This window comes from Neocloeon triangulifer, unplaced genomic scaffold, assembly GCF_031216515.1.
Source record: "Neocloeon triangulifer isolate White Clay Creek 2 clone unplaced genomic scaffold, ASM3121651v1 ptg000003l, whole genome shotgun sequence".
NCBI classification, from domain to species: domain Eukaryota; kingdom Metazoa; phylum Arthropoda; class Insecta; order Ephemeroptera; family Baetidae; genus Neocloeon; species Neocloeon triangulifer.
In genome coordinates this window covers 9,272,574-9,291,409 of record NW_026775546.1, presented here as the reverse complement: position 1 = coordinate 9,291,409, position 18,836 = coordinate 9,272,574, and the positions used below count along the sequence as shown (strand labels likewise).

At 37.2% G+C, this 18,836-nt stretch overlaps 3 protein-coding genes across 3 annotated transcripts; all 3 read right to left on the bottom strand.

Annotated features, from left to right (window-relative positions):
- Positions 1-5,514: 5,514 nt before the first annotated feature.
- LOC132192769 (parkin coregulated gene protein-like) lies at positions 5,515-8,055 on the bottom strand. Its single transcript, XM_059612874.1, has 5 exons — positions 7,995-8,055; positions 7,646-7,944; positions 7,315-7,486; positions 6,584-6,733; positions 5,515-5,941 (listed from the first exon to the last, which is right to left on the bottom strand). Exons 2-5 carry the CDS (start codon positions 7,862-7,864, stop codon positions 5,778-5,780), a joined length of 705 nt encoding a protein of 234 aa, XP_059468857.1. The 5' UTR covers positions 7,865-7,944; positions 7,995-8,055; the 3' UTR covers positions 5,515-5,777.
- A 497-nt stretch (positions 8,056-8,552) lies between these two features.
- On the bottom strand, positions 8,553-12,467 carry LOC132192445 (lipase maturation factor 2-like). Its single transcript, XM_059612409.1, has 11 exons — positions 12,211-12,467; positions 11,119-11,302; positions 10,935-11,036; positions 10,688-10,881; positions 10,447-10,625; positions 10,267-10,384; positions 10,100-10,216; positions 9,842-10,047; positions 9,540-9,786; positions 9,038-9,248; positions 8,553-8,930 (listed from the first exon to the last, which is right to left on the bottom strand). Exons 1-11 carry the CDS (start codon positions 12,317-12,319, stop codon positions 8,684-8,686), a joined length of 1,914 nt encoding a protein of 637 aa, XP_059468392.1. The 5' UTR covers positions 12,320-12,467; the 3' UTR covers positions 8,553-8,683.
- Positions 12,468-12,849: 382 nt separating this feature from the next.
- On the bottom strand, positions 12,850-18,658 carry LOC132192812 (AP-3 complex subunit delta-1). Its single transcript, XM_059612975.1, has 24 exons — positions 18,311-18,658; positions 18,106-18,201; positions 17,916-18,044; positions 17,720-17,860; positions 17,534-17,663; positions 17,099-17,238; positions 16,802-16,875; positions 16,655-16,704; positions 16,507-16,605; positions 16,311-16,456; positions 16,107-16,255; positions 15,826-16,056; positions 15,367-15,771; positions 15,146-15,314; positions 14,848-15,088; positions 14,640-14,793; positions 14,370-14,589; positions 14,181-14,318; positions 13,979-14,125; positions 13,803-13,928; positions 13,605-13,748; positions 13,396-13,554; positions 13,225-13,338; positions 12,850-13,173 (listed from the first exon to the last, which is right to left on the bottom strand). Exons 1-24 carry the CDS (start codon positions 18,404-18,406, stop codon positions 13,084-13,086), a joined length of 3,588 nt encoding a protein of 1,195 aa, XP_059468958.1. The 5' UTR covers positions 18,407-18,658; the 3' UTR covers positions 12,850-13,083.
- Between the last annotated feature and the right edge of the window lie 178 nt (positions 18,659-18,836).

Sequence of the window (18,836 nt, the reverse complement as noted above, 5' to 3'; positions counted from 1 at the left end):
AAACCGTATGTATATTATGCAGGCCAGTGTATTAAGATAATTTTCATGAAGAGATTGAAAATTTAAATAAATTGCATTCACTATATGCAATCTTTAATTGGAAAACGTTTTATAGATCCACGGTTGATAACTTTAGGCGCTTTCAAAACTATTCAACTTTCAAAAAAATTCAAACTAAAAGAGAGGTCAGTTATAGTAAAAGAGCTTTCCAATATAGCCTAATGTCCGTCTTTTTAATTTTCTTTACCTATGCCATATCTATGAATGAATTGTAAAAAAATGATACATATTCAATAAAATGGTTTCTATGCAGATTGTAAGACCGTGGTATAGCTAGTTTTGAATAATGCAGAGAAGAGCAAGGACCGTCCCACTTTTATAGACTTGTCATATATTTTTTATACATTCTGATTTCTTGTCATACAAAAAAATTATGCATAGATAAAACCGTGGATGCAAAAGCTTTCACAAGATTTTCAATGTAGGATCTTTCAAAATCAAAAGAACAAACAAACTATTTAAATACCATGAAATTAATTCTTGGCTTTTCAGTTGGGCACAGCGACTAATTTCCGATTTTGACAGAAAAATTTTATGAATAAAGAAAATTTTGAACTGCTCATTTGATTTTATAGCTACAATTTTTTCAATTTTATTTTATTTCCTTAAAACTCTTCTGCAAAACAGTGCATTTAGAAGAGAGGGAAAATACAGCGCAATAATTGCTTGAAAACTGGTACTTAACATAAACCCTAAAATGCGTCTCGTCTCATCCACTCTCCTTATCCTTATTTCTAACAAAAAAAAAGTAATGCTGAAATCGCATGCAGCGCCACCCCTGTCGGCCTCTTCAATTATTTTTTGCTGTTTATTTTCATTACATCAAAAGAAAAGTGGTGTTATTTTTGTAGTGATCGACGTGTGCAGACTTTTGTTGATTTCAATTTGACTTTCAATCAACTTTGGCAGCAAAAACCAAAACAACTATAAACTATTTGTCTGGCAGTCGTGTCTACTTTGAGTTGTTTTTGCAAAAGAAGTGCGTTCCAAAAACAATTCAAACGTGTTCGTCTCAGTGTGTGAAAAGTGAACAATTCATACTTGAAGGACAGACACACGCCCCTGATCTTCATACTGCGACATTCAGCAAGCATCGTAATAAGATTTTGCTCATCGAAATTCAGTCCGAGATCTGCAAAGATCGCCCTTCGTCGGAGGAGACATTCCAGCCGAACATCTCCATCATTTAAGTGAGTACCATTTTCTTTTAATTTCCAAGCGATAACAAGTTTTATCAATTGGAGGCTCCCAGCGATAACGCATTTGAGCCCATTGTCAGTTGGCGAGGAGCGAAATCGTGTTCAAATTGAAAATTACCTGGAACGATGATTGATGGCCGCCACTCGTCGCTTCTCCGGGATCTGACTTCGCTGGATTTTTTTCTTTTTCAAAGAAAACACACTCATTTTGGGACCTTTTTTGGAACTGACACTGACATTACAACATTACCTGTCCCTTTGTAAACAATTACTGACTCCGCCCCTTTCATTTTCCCTCCATTTAAGCAACACAAAAGGGACGCGATTGCAAAATGCAGTGACTGACAAATTTGAATTTTTCCAACTTAATTAATTGAGCGCTCTGGAAAAACTGTTCCCTTACTTGAAAAATTAAATTTCACAAGAAACTTAATTAAATTTACCCCTCAATGTAATATGATATAAATATTAACAACTCAAATTTGGGAAATAATTACGGGTTTGCAAAGTTCCATTTTTCTCATAAAATTTAAACTGAAAAAATATAAACTTATGTATGATTTTGTAGAAATAAACTTTCATTGCGCAATTGTTGTTTATGTAGTTAATTCATTTTCGAAATTTAAAAAAAAAACGCCAAAATATAAAATTTTATATTTTAAGAAGGATGTAAATTTTCAAGATATTTTTTTAAATATCCATTGAATTCAGTGTGTCAAATTTAGTTGATTGACAAATTTTGAAATAAAAAATTCCAAGTGGTTCAGAAGTTATGGGGTTTCTCGGAGAAGTGTTTCGTTGATGCTGCCTAAATTTTGAAATGAAGAAAGAAGAAATTGGTTGGGTAAAAATGGGTGATTTTATAAATAAATTCAATAAAAAGGTTGCAAATTACTCTGCATATTAAAAAAATCTAAATTATATTTGAAATTTAGCAGCAAATTATTCAAAATGAAAAACCGAAAAACGTTTTCGAACAATCAAAGATGAAATAAATTGGAGAGTTATTCTCCGCCATCAATGTGTTGAAAACTTCATACAAAATTTTCAATATAATTTTCATCTTCAAACAAAAACTTCCATTAATTAAATTCATTTTAATAAGCATGTTTTTCGACGTTTTAAAAAAATACCAGCAGTTGTTGCTGACAATAAGTTTTATTATAGCCTGAGGAAATTATTCCGAACTATTCATTCGTAAGTCTGCATGTTGCGGCACTTTTCCAATTACTCGCCAACTCGTAATTAATTGTCCTCAGTTGGAAGCTTGGAAAAGTTTTTACACAGTTTTATACGCACAGATATATATGGTATGTTGGAAAATTAATACGAGAGAGCGGCTGAATGTGTTTTGAGCAGAGACCGGTCGCGCGAGGAAAGTTCGCAGCAGCCCCAGTGAAGGAAACCCTTGCCTGGCTCGCCGCCCCTTCAGAGGAAATAAGCTTCTCTGGGGAGAATTGCCAATCTAATTGTGTCTTTCTTTCTGTTCCTTCGCTGCTGGAATTCTATTCATTACTGGCTGGCAAGGTCTTTTTCATTTGCGGAAGCCATTGTCGCAAACGACTCAATGGGGAGTTTTCATCGATGGAAAGAAAAATGCTTGCTGACTTAATTATGTTTTCGTGGCGATTGCCGAGAAGCCAAATTGATTAACTGAAAGAAACGTCGAGTTAAGGTTTGTTAAGGCCTTCATATTGACATTCAAATTAAGCCTTTATCTTTACAACAATGGTATTCAAATTTCCAATTGTTTTCTTAACATTGGCAAAAAATTTCGCCTAATGTAGCAAACAAGTTCTTAATTGGAGTTTGATTTTTTTCAGGTGTTCTTTTCTAAATAACTGGTGATGGCGGTGATAATTTTGAAAGTTTTTTTTAATATTTTTGTTTGTTTGTCTAAAATATTAGTCATTTTTTATGCTACAAAATAAAAATAAAACGTATTTTTTGACTAAACGGCACCACCAGTTTCTCCAATTTTATGCTGTTTAAAGAGTTAAGTCCCAAGAAAGTAATTATTCACAATTTTATACAAATTCTGTGAAATAATTAATTTTTCTTTATTTTGGAAAATTATAAAAAAAATTTTTCTTCCATGATTTATTACAGCGCCGATTTTTGTAGAAAACCAACTCTTTAAGGTAAATTTTTTTTATTAATAAAATTAAAATAAGTTCTTTCAAAATCCTAAAAACTTTTTACCAATTGCCAAATTCATAGAGGGATAAAAAATCTGCTAGAAAATTGAAGGAATTGCGGTAAAAAAATTTAAAAAATGATTCGCAAGAAGTGAACTAAAACACTGCACCAGTCTGCAAATCATTTACAAAGAATCAACGTTTATTCTAATTTTATTCATTTACTTGAAACACATTTTTATATTATCAGAATGTAAAAAAATGAAATTTCTCTGATAATATCTTGCTACAGATGATAAATTATTTAAAGTAGAGATTTATTACAATTTTGAGGTTGCTATGAGGAAATTTAGTTGGTTGAGCTTGAACGCCCTCGCAAATTGATGGTATGATATATAGAGTGTGATAGAGAATCAGCAGGGAGGAAAGAGCCCAGTCGAAAAAGCAACAGGTCTCTTGAGAAAAGAGAGAGAGATAATGGAAGATTCATTGCGCGCTCTTTTCAAGTTTTTTCTGCCTCCCTTCCTTATCGTAATTGATGCCTTTGTCTCCATTGAGAAATTGTCTCATTGCTGGAAATTCGAAGAAAAAAATTGCGTTCAGAAAAGATTTAAACACTCTAAGCTGAATTCTATAGTTGCTTTTTCTATCAAAATAGTTGTCAATATTGGAGTAAAATATTAATTGTTGCTTGGAAAATTCTTAGTCAAAATTCAATTAATCAAACTTGGTCTCTAAATTTACTTTAAACTTTTTTCAGTTCTTTTGATATTTCAGCTCTGAAGCTTTTGGTCAAAAATGAAATAAAAAAATCAGTAAAATCAGGAATGAGCTTAATTTTCAGAAATTGAAATACGTAAATTAAAAAAATGGTCACGCAAAATATTATTCTTATTATATTCAATTATCTAAAAAAAAATCATAAAACTAAAAAATTTGGAAGTATATAAATTATTATAAATTCTAAAATCTCATTTGGTTTTAGCGCTTTTCCTCACTTTCCAGCAAATAAAAAGTGTAGCAATATTCGATCGGCTGCTGTCAAACAACCAGTGTAAACCACAATCGTAACGAGCAGGCCTTTCATATCCGGCTGCGCGCACGTGTCAATAACAAAATCTCTACTCTCGGCAAACAGAAAAAAAAGCCTGCGGAAAAATGCATTCATTGCACTGAACACGGAGGAGTCGCTTTCGCGTCACACAAAAAGAGAGAACAAATGAATTACAAATCGATATGTCCCCTAGCTAGCAAAAGTTTTCCAATTGCTAAACTAGATCTATGGTAATGCACGGCATAGAGCCGGTTGGAATTAATTACCACGTGACGGCGGAACGAGAAAAAAAGGGCGGCATAGCAACAGCGAGCAAATCACGGGAGACACTGGCGGAGGCCGGGATGATTTTTTGCCCCGAATTTGCATGAGCGCCAATTTCCGAGTCTGCCCGCGATTTGCATGATGACGATGTGACACACAAAAATGCTGCAGACTGAATTTATTCGATGAGATCGCTCCCGCGCGGTAGGTGATAGATGCTCTATAACAGTCCGCGCTGCTTTATTCGACTTTCAAATGCTTTGCTGACGGGAATAATTGAAGGTGACCGCGCAGAGAGCCACACGGCTGCGGAAAACTGCTGGTGAAAGAGGAAAAATTATTTATAAAAAAAAACTTTTTCCCGTTGTTGGCCGACTTGAAGTATTTCGGCTCACTTTTTTTTGTACCTAACAGTTTTTTTCATAATTCATGAAAGGACGAGCGAGCGTCACCGAAGGAGGAATTTATGGCTCGAATAAATTATTCAAAAATTGTGAATTTCGCACCACTCTCTCAAAATGTTTTAAATAAATTTTATCACACTGCCAATGGTGTTTTGCATGTTTTACAATAACCGCCTCTCTTCGATTTATGAAACATTCATGTACTTATGTGCCGCTTAAAATTCCTCAGCAAAATTCTACGAAAAATCAGAAAAGGAGAATTATTTATTTCTCCGCCAATTTTTTTGCTTACTTCTTTCTAAGGAAACGGACCGTGTGCCATTTTCTGAATCGACCAATTTCATGCGAAATAAAACGATCAAGAGCTGAATGCTTTGCAATAATTCTTTATTCGTCCTAGAGCGGAATTGCTTTTCAAATGCACTCTCTCTCCACTGGGACAAAGTTACCTCTGTGAGCCATTTGTGTACTTTGTGCTGAATGACATTGAGAAAGTTACAAAAATCCGTTCTATATAACTTGTCAGTCTATTATACTTACAGAATTCTTGAGCTCAACTTTAGAATAACGTCGGCGTGGTTACAAGTTTTGTATTTTTAATAATTGATTGGAAAAGAAAACACAAACACTTTTTGTAATTATAATTTCTATAACTTTTCTAACTGACAATCAAACAAGATTCATAAGTGGGAATCATGTATTTAATGTTGATGAAGGCGTCCTGGCCACCGTAGCGTTCCAGAACTTCCAGAGTTTCTTGCACCAAATCGCCAATGTTTTGTCGTTTGTGCTGACTGTAGTCAATTCCATCCCCAGTATTTACTAAAAAATAAAAAAGATCAATTAAATATGGAAAAAGAAGTAAATTTTGAATTTGCAGCAGGAACCACATTTGTTGAAATTTTAGGGTTCTTTTAAAAGTAAAAATATTTTTACTCTTTCTGCAGAGGTGAAATTCAAGAAAATCATCAAATTATGTATTAAAATATTACTCATTTGTTTCTTTGCTGAAATTTGTAAAGAAATTTCCCTGCATTCAGGATAAAAATTTAAAATTAAATTTTTGTGGGTAAAAAAAAAGAAAAAATATATAAAAATTCATAACTTGAAAAAATACCGTAATAACACAGTTTATATATTTTATTATATGCTGTTGAAAGATTTTCTAGCTGCTTCCATGAAGTCTGGTTTTTCCTTTTTACGTCAAGTGGCCTGTTCAATTGTTACAAAAAAAGCAAAAGTGCACGCACAGAGGCAAATAATAAAACAAAAAAATTCACACCTTCCGAGTGAGAATATAAAGTTTGCCGCCGCCGCTAAATGGCTCTTTATATGCGTCAAGTTGCCCAACAAAAACAGGCCGATCGAATTTCCAGTCGTCTTCTTCGGTTTCACGGCGGTGATATGAGACACACAAAAGTGTCGCTCTATTGTTCCCCGGACGCCCCAGCATTATTTACTCACTGTTTTTGTTCTTGAACAGGTTGAGCACCGGCAGAATTTGCCGGTAGTAAGGCACCAGGGCCTGACCAACCAGGTCGGCCGCTGTCACCAGTCGCTGCAGGACCTTCAGGGTGTTGCACACGATCTCAGGGTGTCTTGTGTTTAGGGCGTCTATAGATACAAAAATTTCTAGATTATTAGGAGAAAGTTGAAAACCTTGATGATTTCCGGGTGTTTATAATGAAGAACATGTAAAAATAAAGATTGTTTACTATTCAATTCAATAGGTAAAAATTTTCATTTTCGTCAAGATTTGCGATAAAAAAGAAATTCCCATGCCCAACTAAAATTGAAAAATTTGTCCAAGGTTCTTGCATAAGCATCAAAAAATTGAATAATAATTTTTAAGATTAAGATTGTTGCTTGAGCTCTCTGATGGGGTAGAATAAAAATTGTACTTTCGAGGGTGCGAATATTTATATCTCGAATTGGGTCAAGAATGAATATAATTTCGAGAGGGAAGAGAGGTTCTTTAATTTGATAACCAAATTTTGATTCATGCAAAGCGCTAATTTGTTTAAATGTCATTTTTTTTACTTTTAAATTTTTTTTAGTTTCATTTAAATAACTTTTTGTTTGAGAGTTGAGAGAAAAAAAATTCATTTTTTACAATAATATGACAGATTTAAATAAATTAAAGAGTTATGATCAAACCGATTTTTTTGTATCTCTAATTTCAAAGAGAAACTCACTTCTAATGGGGATGATGAGCAGAGGAACAACGGGAAGAATTCTCGAGCCGCCGTGTTCTAGCATGTCAGCGATCCCTCTCTGTGCAAAAAACGTGTACGGATGGTCGGTTTCACACAATCCATCAAAGAACAAGGGCAGGTAGTGGTGAAAGTCCAATTTGTCTAGGCTGACCTGAAAATAGACCAATTAATCTCACCCCCCAATTTCTCCGACTTTGAACAAAATAAATTTTATTTAAACTTAAAAATTTCTTAATTTTAAAGAAATTAAACACATATAGTTAATAGTTGAACGATTCGTGAAGTATTTATTATTATGAAAAAAACCTACTTTCCAAGCGATTTTGTGGCCAAACGTGTCAAACTCGAGGGCAATCGGAAAATCACCCCTTTCATAAAATCTCCTGAACGCAGTGGGTCGGGAGAGTGGCCGCGGCCTGCTGGCCTCTGCTCGTGGTGGCGGCTGCACTTTGACGTGTTTCTGCGTGGCCTGTGTGCTGAAAGCGGGCACGTGACGAGTCGAAATTCGGGCCTGGGCCGCCGTCGGCATCTCGATCTGCTCCCTTCCGCAATCTGCCCGGGCCTTTCTCCCTTGGGCAGTTTATATACGTGGGGGTTGCCCGGCAACAACTGTCAACATTAAACTATATTGCACTGGAAAAAAGGTGACTGGCACTGACGAGATGCTGCAAGGGTGGCTTTCTCCTCTTGGGGTTTGGCGATTTTCGTGTTTGCCGCTTTATCGTGTGCTTTTTTTATTGAAATATTATCGACTGTTCTTATTTTGTGCCGTATGTGGAGCGCTTGAGGTCGTTTTAAGGTTGAAAGTGGTGAAATCGTCGTGTGTGGTAGTTTCTTTTTATATTAAACTTATTACTTATCACGGCAGGTATACAAGGGAATTGCTTCATCTTTTTTACAGAATTGTATAAATCTTTTATTTTGAGAATCAATTTTCTAAAACGTTTGATAATAAAAATAAAAATTCGTTTTTGTTTTTAATTGATAGTTATCTATATATTCAAAATATTTTATCTGGGTAAAAATTATTGGTGTTCCCTATAGTAAAAATTTTCTCAATTGTTTTCAAAAGCTATTTTTCTGATAATATTAAAGAATTAGTGAATTCCCTTTAATTCCTTATGATAAATATTTTTACTTCCAATTATAGCATCTACTCTTTTTTATAACTAATTTTTTTTTGTGATATTCCACGCAATCCACTTTAGATGAAATATATTTTAGTCAATTTTAGTTTTTTTCCAAAACGATGGTTACAATTTATTTTTATTGCCATTCCAGTGAAAACAATTACATTCGTTGTCGTGTCAGGTTGCTACATTGCTATTGTAATTTTTGTTTAATTCATTCAACGTGTGCCACTCATGACCAGTGCAAATGCCGCCATAAGGATGGACCAGGTGAACACAGACGGGTCAAGTTTTGTCCTGATCATTTCAAGGAGGGACGCGAGCCAGTGGGAGCGCAGCGGCCAGTCCTTTGCGCCCAAGACTTTGTGTTGCTTGAGGAAGTCGAGCAGGGGCGGGTGGTCCACCGAGTAGATCGGGAAGTAGTCGGCCTTCCGCACTCTTGTCCACCACGCCGAACCAAATTTGCTATAAATTAATAATTTTTTTTATCGTATTCTTTTTCAAAATTTGGATAATTATTCTTTTCAATTATAAATAATTGGAAAGAAAAAAAGCTTATAATTATTTCTCACTTTTCAGACCAGGGGGTGAATTTGTAGGTGTAAAGTGACGCCCTAATATATTTAGGCGGAAGTTGGAATGGGTTGTAAGGATCCAACAGTTGAAGGACGTCGTGTTGGCCTTGGAGAAGGCGATATGCTAGACTCAGGATCCAGGGATTGTGTTGATATGTGCTGATTCCAGTGTACCACATTTGCCAGTCCAATCGTGGCTGGTGCGGTACTAAACAACAAATTTATAATTTAATATTTTAAGAAATCCATGATTAATAAATCGAATTTTACAATTAATTGAAACCAGAAAGGTTGTAAATAAAATTAGGATGAAATATTTAAAAATCTTTTATAAACATGTGTATAAATTTCTTTTTCAACTCTCAACTTTTTTTCTCATTTGATTTTTAAATTTTAATCAAAGTTTTTTTTTATTCTTTATTATTATTGCTGAATATTAGTGAAAAGGATAAAAATAAATCAATTCAGATTAAATTTTATAATGAATAAAATTTTTTACCAATGATGGGCAGAGATCTGTTGACGTTTCCTGGTTTGTATCTGAAGTTATACTCGATCCACGGCCCCTTCAGCGAATTCGAACCTTCGAGTATCACTTCCTTGCGTTCGCCTTTTTCGTCGATTTGCAGGTACATGCTATAGGAGCTGGTGATGTGCCACTTGTGGGCCTTGCTGTAGATCGGGCGAAGGGCGGTCAGCATTTGTGGTTCCTTGGCGCTCGGCGGGCGCATCGACGAAAACGACACCTGAATTTTTATCATAAAGTATCAAACAATAAATTTGGAACTGTATGAAACTAACGGCACTCAATCCAATGACGGCGATGCAAGCGAGAATGTGCAAAACGAGAATGAAGAGTGGTAAAATTTTGTCCTTGCAGCCATCGCTCTGCAGAAGCAACTTTGTGACTCGTTTACCACACTCAACGCAAAAAGCGACAACCGCGATTCCGGGGAAAAGTGGTGCAAACCAGCGCAAAAATTCCTCCACTCCCTTTTCGTCCGAGCCTTTAAAATTTTGACTTTTATTTTAGAATACTCTATATATAGTTATTTCTACCTTGAACTTCAAGTCCTTTGGGACCGAATCCGAGCGCTTTGAATGCGAGGACAAAAGAAAGGCCGTACAAAGCCAAGGAAGCCATTTTTGAGACTTGCGAATATTTTGGCGGCGAGTCTAAAATTTTAAGCTAGATTTTTCAGTTTAATAAAAATGCATAGAAATACTTTTTGATGGTCCCTCTAAAAAGTTGCGATCGTCAAGTAGTGAGATGCATAGAATGCAAATGAGCAAATTGAGAATGCCAAAGTTGCCAGTGAACAGAATGCACAGTTGTAGGAATATCTGGAAATTTTAGGGGTTATTTAAATTACGATTTAAAGTGTTTAATTAAAATTATAAATTACCTGGAAGTAAAATGCTATCACAGATGCAAGGTGGAAAGGCACAAAGAAGAAAAAGGGCACCACCACTTCAGTGAAGTGGGTGTAGAGGGTTGAAAGATGCAGAAACCATTGGGGTAGGTGGTGCGAGTACCATGAAAGGTAATTCGGCAGCCACTGCACCTCAAAGTAAACGTCCAGACCTTCAAATAATAATTTTATAATTTTATTTTTCACTTTTTCCCATTATTTAATATAATTATACCTGCTAGTTGCCACCACAGCCTGCTACCCTTGGTGGTGAACTTGACTATGCAGGTTGAGAACATCAGTCTGAAAAGTAACCACTTGACCATCCAGAGGACAACCGCATCTTTGGCCGCCTCTTTCTTTGTGTCCTTTGGCAGGAAGGGAGCGAGTAGCACGCAGAGAAAGCCGGTCTCCAGCAAAAGCTTGTCCCTATGAATTATTCAATAATTTTTAAATACATTTCCTTCATTAATAAAACATACGACTGGTGGCCCATGAAGACAGGATTGACTTGGAAAAGCGACAGGTAGGATATCCAGAGCAGAAGGAAAGTTGGCGAAATGCACGCCTTTTGACTAACGGTTCTGGAATATCAAAAAAATTATTAATTTCTTTTTCTTGCGAGAGTTAATTTTTATTATAAATGGGGCTTATGCAATAACGCACCCGAGAAATGCGAGGAAAGACCCTAGTAGTGCAATCAGCTCCAGGGCGTGCTCGGTGTCGAGGCCCAAAAGAGGCGCAAGCCACACAAGTGTTGGTTTTGCATATATTTGTTCGAGCAGCGATCTGCTCCTGCTTGACTCGAGTTGAGACTTGGCCGGCAAAATCCCATTGCTGCCGTTCAGCCCTGGGGGAGAGAGAAAAAAATGGAATAAATCGATTTTTCGTTATCATCAGACGTTGCATCTTGACTATACAAAGGGCATGTCAGCTTTTTGAGACACACCGCGCTTCCATTGTTCCGCATTGCATCAATAATATCAAATGTCTTTGGACTTCTGAGGTGCAGTCTTAAAATATTTATTTTGTTAAAATAACAAGGATTTAAAAAAAACTTCAAATTAAGCTGCAAGAAAAAATTAAATAATTTTAAACGATTTCATATTTAAAACTATTCTAAAACTGCCACTTTATTTGGATTTTTTTTTTTAATATCGTTCCTTTGCTGGATGGCGAGATGATGCAATGAATTTTTTTACATAGCTTTGGAGGTCAAATTAATTGTAATTTTAGAATTCATTATTTTATTCAAACAGAACCTTTTACTTTTTGTATGGATGTCTATCAAGTCTTTCAAAGTTGTATAATTTGGAGTTTATTTTATTACCAGGGTCAAATGGGCAGGTTTCGCATTCGGATCATAAAAAAGTTGATTTTGCGGTATGGCAAAATGCGAACCAAGACCACAGGGGTGTCACGTTTCAACAAGGTATAATAGCTTTTGCTTCTTACACAGACAAAGGCGGTCATGTGACGGAGGGTGACATTGACAAGGATATTACAACATTCGCTGCGACTTCAGGATATATTCTTCACTTTTACAGAAATTTAAATTAAAAATTGTGAAAGAAGTTTAAAATCGATACATTGATAAGACTTTTTAAATTGGTGTAATTTTAATATCCAGCATTAGAAAGTAATTATTTACGATTTTAGAAGCTAAAATAAAAAAAGTAATCAAAGGTCATTTCATGGTGCAATTAAAATTGAAAGCTAATAGAGCAATCAATTATTCATCTTTCTGTGAAAACTCACCGGGAATCTGCACGTAAATGGAGAGGAAGGCGATCAAATAGATGGCAGAGACGCAGCGCAGGAATAGATTCCTGGTGTACCTGACGGGAGGTAAGAGGGTCGCCGCCATCGGACCCCAAACTCGGCTGCCTTGTTTGACCAAAGCACGAGGAGGACAGAGAGGAACCAGTTGGCTGGCTGGGCAGTTGCTGTGGGAGCAGACCCGATGATTGCCAGCACGACTCGCAATAATGCGGATCAAATTTCTGCGCTCTTCCGACGCCGGCCGGCAGACGGAGCGAGTGGCGCCACGTAGGCAACCACTTGAACACGCGCGCCATACTGGCTGCATACCCAGACAAATTTCAGGCGCTAAAATATATTATTTGTATTTTTTATATTTGTTTATTGGTTGAATTCCAATCGAAACAAATCGTTATGCTTTGCTCATTGAAGAAAAATCAATGTTTAAGAAATATAATGAATTTCTGGAAAAAGTCCATCATCAATAGTAAGAATTTAGCTTTAATTTCCAGAATAATAAATGCACCACATCCCACAACTTTAGCCTCGGTTGACTGTTGCCTTTTCCTTCAAACACATTTTTAGTAAATTTAAAAAGTCTCAAATGCAAGATATTAATATAAAAATTTACTAAAGTATTAATATTGCACTGCATGATTTTTATTACAATCAACAACACATAGTTTACTTCAATAGTCAGTAATTTTTGGAGTGCCCTCCATCTGCGTAATATAACAGGCAAAAATGCACAATTTTTGATCCGCTTACACTTTGTCACCAATTTTGGTTAAGTGGAATGTGAAGTCCATATATAATCACCAGAATTGAATATTCGATAATATGCTTGTTGATGTTCCCTCTGGGATTCGATCAGGCAGACAAAACTTGCTGCAGCCACTGGACGACGTTCTCAATCAGTTCTTGGTTGTCACTCTTTCCGTCGAGACTCAATGTTCCACCCTAGCATCATTAATTAAGCAAAATGTTAATAAAAATAAAACTTTCAAATACCTGTGATTTTAGTAGTAAAAAGACCTGCTGGCCCTTCGGTGTTTGCGCCGACAGGGACGCCGTGTCCCCTATTTGCTCCACCAGACAGAAAATAGCCATGCAGAAACCCAGGGCCTGAATTTGAATTTGTTTAAAAAATTTATTATTACTTTGCTTATATTATTAACTGACCTCTTTGAAAGTCTTCTTAGTTTGGAATTTCTTAGAAGTAAGATGCTGCATATCACCGCTAGCAAGTTTTTCAGCAAAATCAGAGCCAGAAATTGGCATTGGCTTCAGGAAAAGTGCAGACGGCACATTGACCGCAAGATCTATTTTGTCCTGGTTGGACTGAAAATTTTATTAGATATAAAATTACCAATTTTAAAGTAAATTTATACCTCTAAATTAAAAATAACGGTAGCTTTGACGTTGTAGGCACTGTTGACATTCGCAACATTGAAAAGCAATGGGAATGTTAAACAGCCTGGAGGGAACTCTTGCTGGAAACGGTAGGAGCCAAATTCGGTGGTTTTCAAGCCATCCTACAGAAAATCATTCAGTCAAAGCAAAAATTGTATGAAATGTGTCATATTTACAGGAATGAGCTCAAGGTCAGCATTTTTAGAAAAACTAATTTCGGCACTTCGTAGAGGTGAAACTGTTGTGTTGTTGACTGTGACACTTATAAGCAGTTGGCTGCCACTCAATTGTGGAAGGGTAGACTAAACATAAAAGTATTAATACCAAAAGAGTAATTTTCTTAAAATATTACAATTGAAACGGTTTTATCCTTGTTGCTTGCAACTTGGACAAAGTTGGGAACAAAACTTGGCTCTACCGACAACGAGGCAATGTCAGTGGCTAGAGAGTCGGTGTCTTCAGACTTGATCACATTTTTCTCCTTTCGCTTTTTCTTGTCCTTAAGAATCAGCCGATAAGTGTCAAATTCAATTTAAACTATCTTGTAAATTTACCTTTGTCTTCTCCTTGGACTTGCAGCTCTTTTTCTTTGTCTTTCCGTTCTCTTGCTCTTCCAACAGAGATTTTGACATTGAAGTGTCGGGCATTGCCTCATAGTCTGCATGATCCAGCCAGAAATCAGTGCTTGGCTCCTAAATACGAATTGATTACTTAACAGTTTGTTAAAAAGAGTAGCAATTTACATTTGCTGGTGGATTCGGATGTTCTCCATTTTGGATCAAGTCCATAACAACAGATTTTTCCTTCTTACTCTTCTTTGTTTTTTCCTTCTTGTCCTCCTTTTTCAAACTTTTCTTTTTGTTCTTCTTGCTGCCTTCATCTTTCAACCCCACGACTTCCAACTTTGATGGTGGCGCTTCTCTGTGACTTCGAACAGGCAATTTCTCTTCTGCTCGTAATGGCCTAAAAAATATTTCAGAATAAAATCATCATTTTCTCATGAGTTGTCATACTCGTCTAGATTGATGTCCAGAGCTCTATGAGGATCATTGGAGTCGTTGTTTTCATCGTCCTGGCCGTCGGACAACGAAGCGCCCTCGGGCATTTCACCTACGTCAGTGTTGACTACATGCAAGGGAGTGGCCAATTCTTCTTCATCACTCGATTCTGAAAATCAGTCGACATGAAAACAAAATAAAATTAATTTGCTTGATGTCTAACCTTTGCTCTTCTTTGACTTTTTCTTCTTCTTTGTTACTTTTTTCTTGCTAGTGACCTTCTCCTTTTGTTCCTTCAGATAATGGTCAGAGGAAACCAAGCCTGGAATCTTCAGGCTAACAGGAAGATCTAATTGAGCCACAGGCACTTCTGAGACGTCAATATAGTTGGACTTGCTTTCCGAAGTGCCGCCCTTCAAGTAGTTAGGGTTGCTCGCTTGCTCAAACTTTCTCGCATCTCGATGCTAATTACGAAATAATTTTTAAATTAATAACAAAACAAAAAAGTATGAAATATTCACTTTTTGAAGTTCTTCTTGAGTCAATTCAACTGGTTTTGCCCCTTGATATGACTCAGAATAAGAATTTTCGGCATTTCCTGCCGAAAAAAGATTCGGCCTTTCTATTTCAGGTTCCGAGTCGGAACTCTCAGACGGCGGGGGTTCATTTATCCACTCATCCAAATCCAAGCTATTAAGAAAGATTTAGAGGAAATATTAATTACTTTAAATATTCAACTTACCCTTCTGGCACCTGCACCTTCTTTTGCGCTTTTGGAGCCACAGGGTTGAGCTCTCCGTCGAACAGAGAAACAATTTCAGCTCCTAGTCCAGCAGCCTGGCCTTTTCCCATTTGTTTCTGGACAAACTTGACCAGCTGTAGGGCAACCGAAGCTCTTTCTTGCACTTCTAACTCGCTACTTTCCACAAACGAAGGCAAACGACCAGCAACGAGCTCAGAAATTTCTTCAACCATCGACTTAGCAACCATGTCTGAGTCGATGTTTGCATCGTCCACGTTTGCAGTCAACAGTCGACCGTAGAGCTTCATGATGTTCTGGACATAGACAGCCTGGATGTGACCCGGAAGGGATGAGACTCGAGCTCGGAGAAGGGCTTCCAGAGTTGACTTTGTGTCTGGCAAAAACCTAGAAAAGAGGGTTTATTAAGATGAAAAATTTTTGTAAAAAAATCGATCTCACTCAGAAAACTCTCCGCAGATCCATGCAGCTGCATACAAAACTTCACACATGCTTGCTCGTTGAGAGAAGCCTGTGATGAAGTGAGCGTTGTCAAGAAGCAGGGCCATCTGGGCAACGACAAAGCTGCGAATAGCTGAAACTCGGATCGCAACGTCCAAAAGCTGGTTGGCCACCAATGGTCCGTGCTTTGTGCCCTCCATTCTCGTTAGTTCAACCAGCACACTCACATACCTAAATCATTTTAAGTTGCATAAAGTTTAACAAGGTTAATTTTAAGGTACCATTCAAAGTTGGTTATGTGCTGGTAGTTGTTTTGCGAGCAGATCTCAACAATTTTGGACAGCAGTTCATCTCTGTAACTGGTGCCCTCAGCCTTGTCCATGTGGATCATCAGCTTCTTCACAATTTCCATCAAATTCTTTTTGGAAACCTTAAAAGAAAAATCATTAATTTAGCGGAGTCGACATGAAAGCTATGGAAAATACCATTCCGTATAACAGATCTAAAGCTCTCAGCCTTATGGACTCGTCTTTGTCATCAAGGCACTGCAAAATCAAGTCTTTGTGGGACTGAACAGATTTCGGGTGGGTCTTCAGGATTTTCGACATAGCCAGGAGGCCAAGATATTTCACTAGAATGATTTAAGCGTCAAATTGTGTATATTTTAAATATTAAACTCACAATTCTGGTCAGAGTCCTCGATCAGAATCCGAAGTTTCTGGACACAAAGCTGAATGGAGGTACTGTGGTTTGGCATTCCGCTCGATATGGAGATAAGAACTAGACAAATTTATAAATACACTTATTTAAATTCCAAATCATTTCCAACCTGCTATCACTGTGTTAATGCACTCGTACAAGAGAGACATGGCTGAAGTGCTAAAACGAAAAGGGTTTGATAAGCATTCACTTTTTCAATCAATTGTGAAACACAAGCCTCTAGTGAAACACGGAATGGCAAGCAAGGAGATTTTACCTGTGGATCAAGTTGGTGAGGGGTTCAATAAGCTTTTTTCCGAGTCGTGGTTCTAGCGGTGTAAGTGCGCCAAACTGCAACGGAAGAAGCAAGGGGGCAAACATGAGCGATGGTTCAGACTATGATAGAAGCGTTTGGCATAATTCGGGGCGGACTGAGAACTGACCTGCTTATCAGGTCCAACAAGGGACGAGTCAGTTTTTGCCCGACTCGGGGCTCCACGTGAGTGAAAACTCCAAACTCCAAAAAGGGGCACAGAGAAGGTTAAATATGCGAATTTTCGCACTGGCTACTTACCAGCTTGATTATCTTGATGAGCATCCAGTTGTTGGTTGAGGTGGTCATCAACTTGAAGAAGACGGGCGCCAAGCTCAGGTAGTTCTTCGGGTTCTTTCGCGCCAGTTCGCAAACCACATTCACTGCAGCCGATTGCACTCCTGCAAAATGGGCAAGAATCGTTTCAATAATAATAAATTCCAGAAATGTAAAACAACAAAAAATATTTACTTAATGTAAAATAAAATTATGAATACTAAAAAAGGAAGTATAATAATAGGATAGGGAAGTAGAAATAATATGTCTGTAAATTATAAGAAAAAAACAGGGTCTTAAAAAAATTTAAAGATAAACTTCCCCTCTAAAACAAAATATTTTCACAACAAGGTCTGTTGAATTAAATTGATGTAAAATTTGCATAAAAATTATTATGCCATCGGTGTACATGGGGCGTACCAGAATCAGGGTCTTCCAGTTTTTCTTTTAGCCGAGGAAAGGCTGGCCGGAGCGCTTCAGGAAATCGAAGAAACACTTTGTACATCATGAGAACGGCCTTTTTACGAAGATACGGCCTAGTCGACGACAACTATAAACAATATCAAAATTAAAATTTAATTCAAAATAAAGAAATGTAAGACAAACTAGGGTCATGATGTCATTGGCCAGGTCACGAGCCAGGTCAGGACTGATGAAGCATGAAAGGCCGGAGAGTGCCAGACCGGCCTCATACTGACTCTGGCTGTTTAAGTCTTTGCGCACCATATTCGTCGTCAGCATCAAAAGCTGAATTTATTAAATATTAGTATATTGCTCAGTTAAAAAAATTAAACGAGGTCACCCCTGTGTCAGGGTGAAAGGTTTGGGAGGCAGCGAGGTAGCCAATTCTTTTGTAGGTGAACTTGGTCGAGCTCATGACTTCGATGACGTTGAATCCAGCCCAACTTACGTCGTAACCCATCATTTGCAGCTAGAGGACAAAATATTTTTTAATTTAAGATATTCAACTTTAATAAAAAAGATTCAATTACGTAGGTCAGTTTGGCAACAGCATTCGCTTTGACTGATATGTTTTCTTGTCTCAGCTCTTGCTTGATTTCTTCGATGCATTGCGCTATAAACTTTGCCTGCAAAATTAAGGAATTAAAAAAACAATTAGATAAAAAATTTAATCTTTTTTTATTAAATAAAATATTTAAAGCGAATATATTTTTTTTATTTGACTGAAATTCCAACCTCATTTTCCTTATTGTTTCGGATGCCTCTGACCAGGTCAGTGAGATTCTTGTCGAACATCCGCTCAAGGTTTCCCTTCACCTTCCGCAGAGCCATGGTTCTCTCGCTTGAGAGGAGCACCAGACTCTCTGCAGGTCAACAAACTCAAACTGCGGGCGAAAACTGCTCTCTGTGCGGAAACAGCACCGCTTTTCACATGACCAGCTCGTCGACCTAGCGCGGTCAGGCTTGCGAATTCGGACGCAGCCGACGATTTGTCTTCAGATCGCTCAGGTCTCGAGGAACGCCAAAGCCGAAGGTATCAAGGTACCACGGCTCCCGTCGATCATATGATCAGGACGAATGACACGCAGACTTTACAAATGGCGGCACTTGGTGGGGGCGCTCAATTTGAAATAAGGCGCCAAAGCTGCATGTCATTTTAAATTTATATTTTTCTTTTATATGTTTACGCCATAAAATGTTTCTAGACCTAAAAAAAGCAGAAAAACAACGTGAAATAAAATTAGTGATTTTTTTCAGGTCT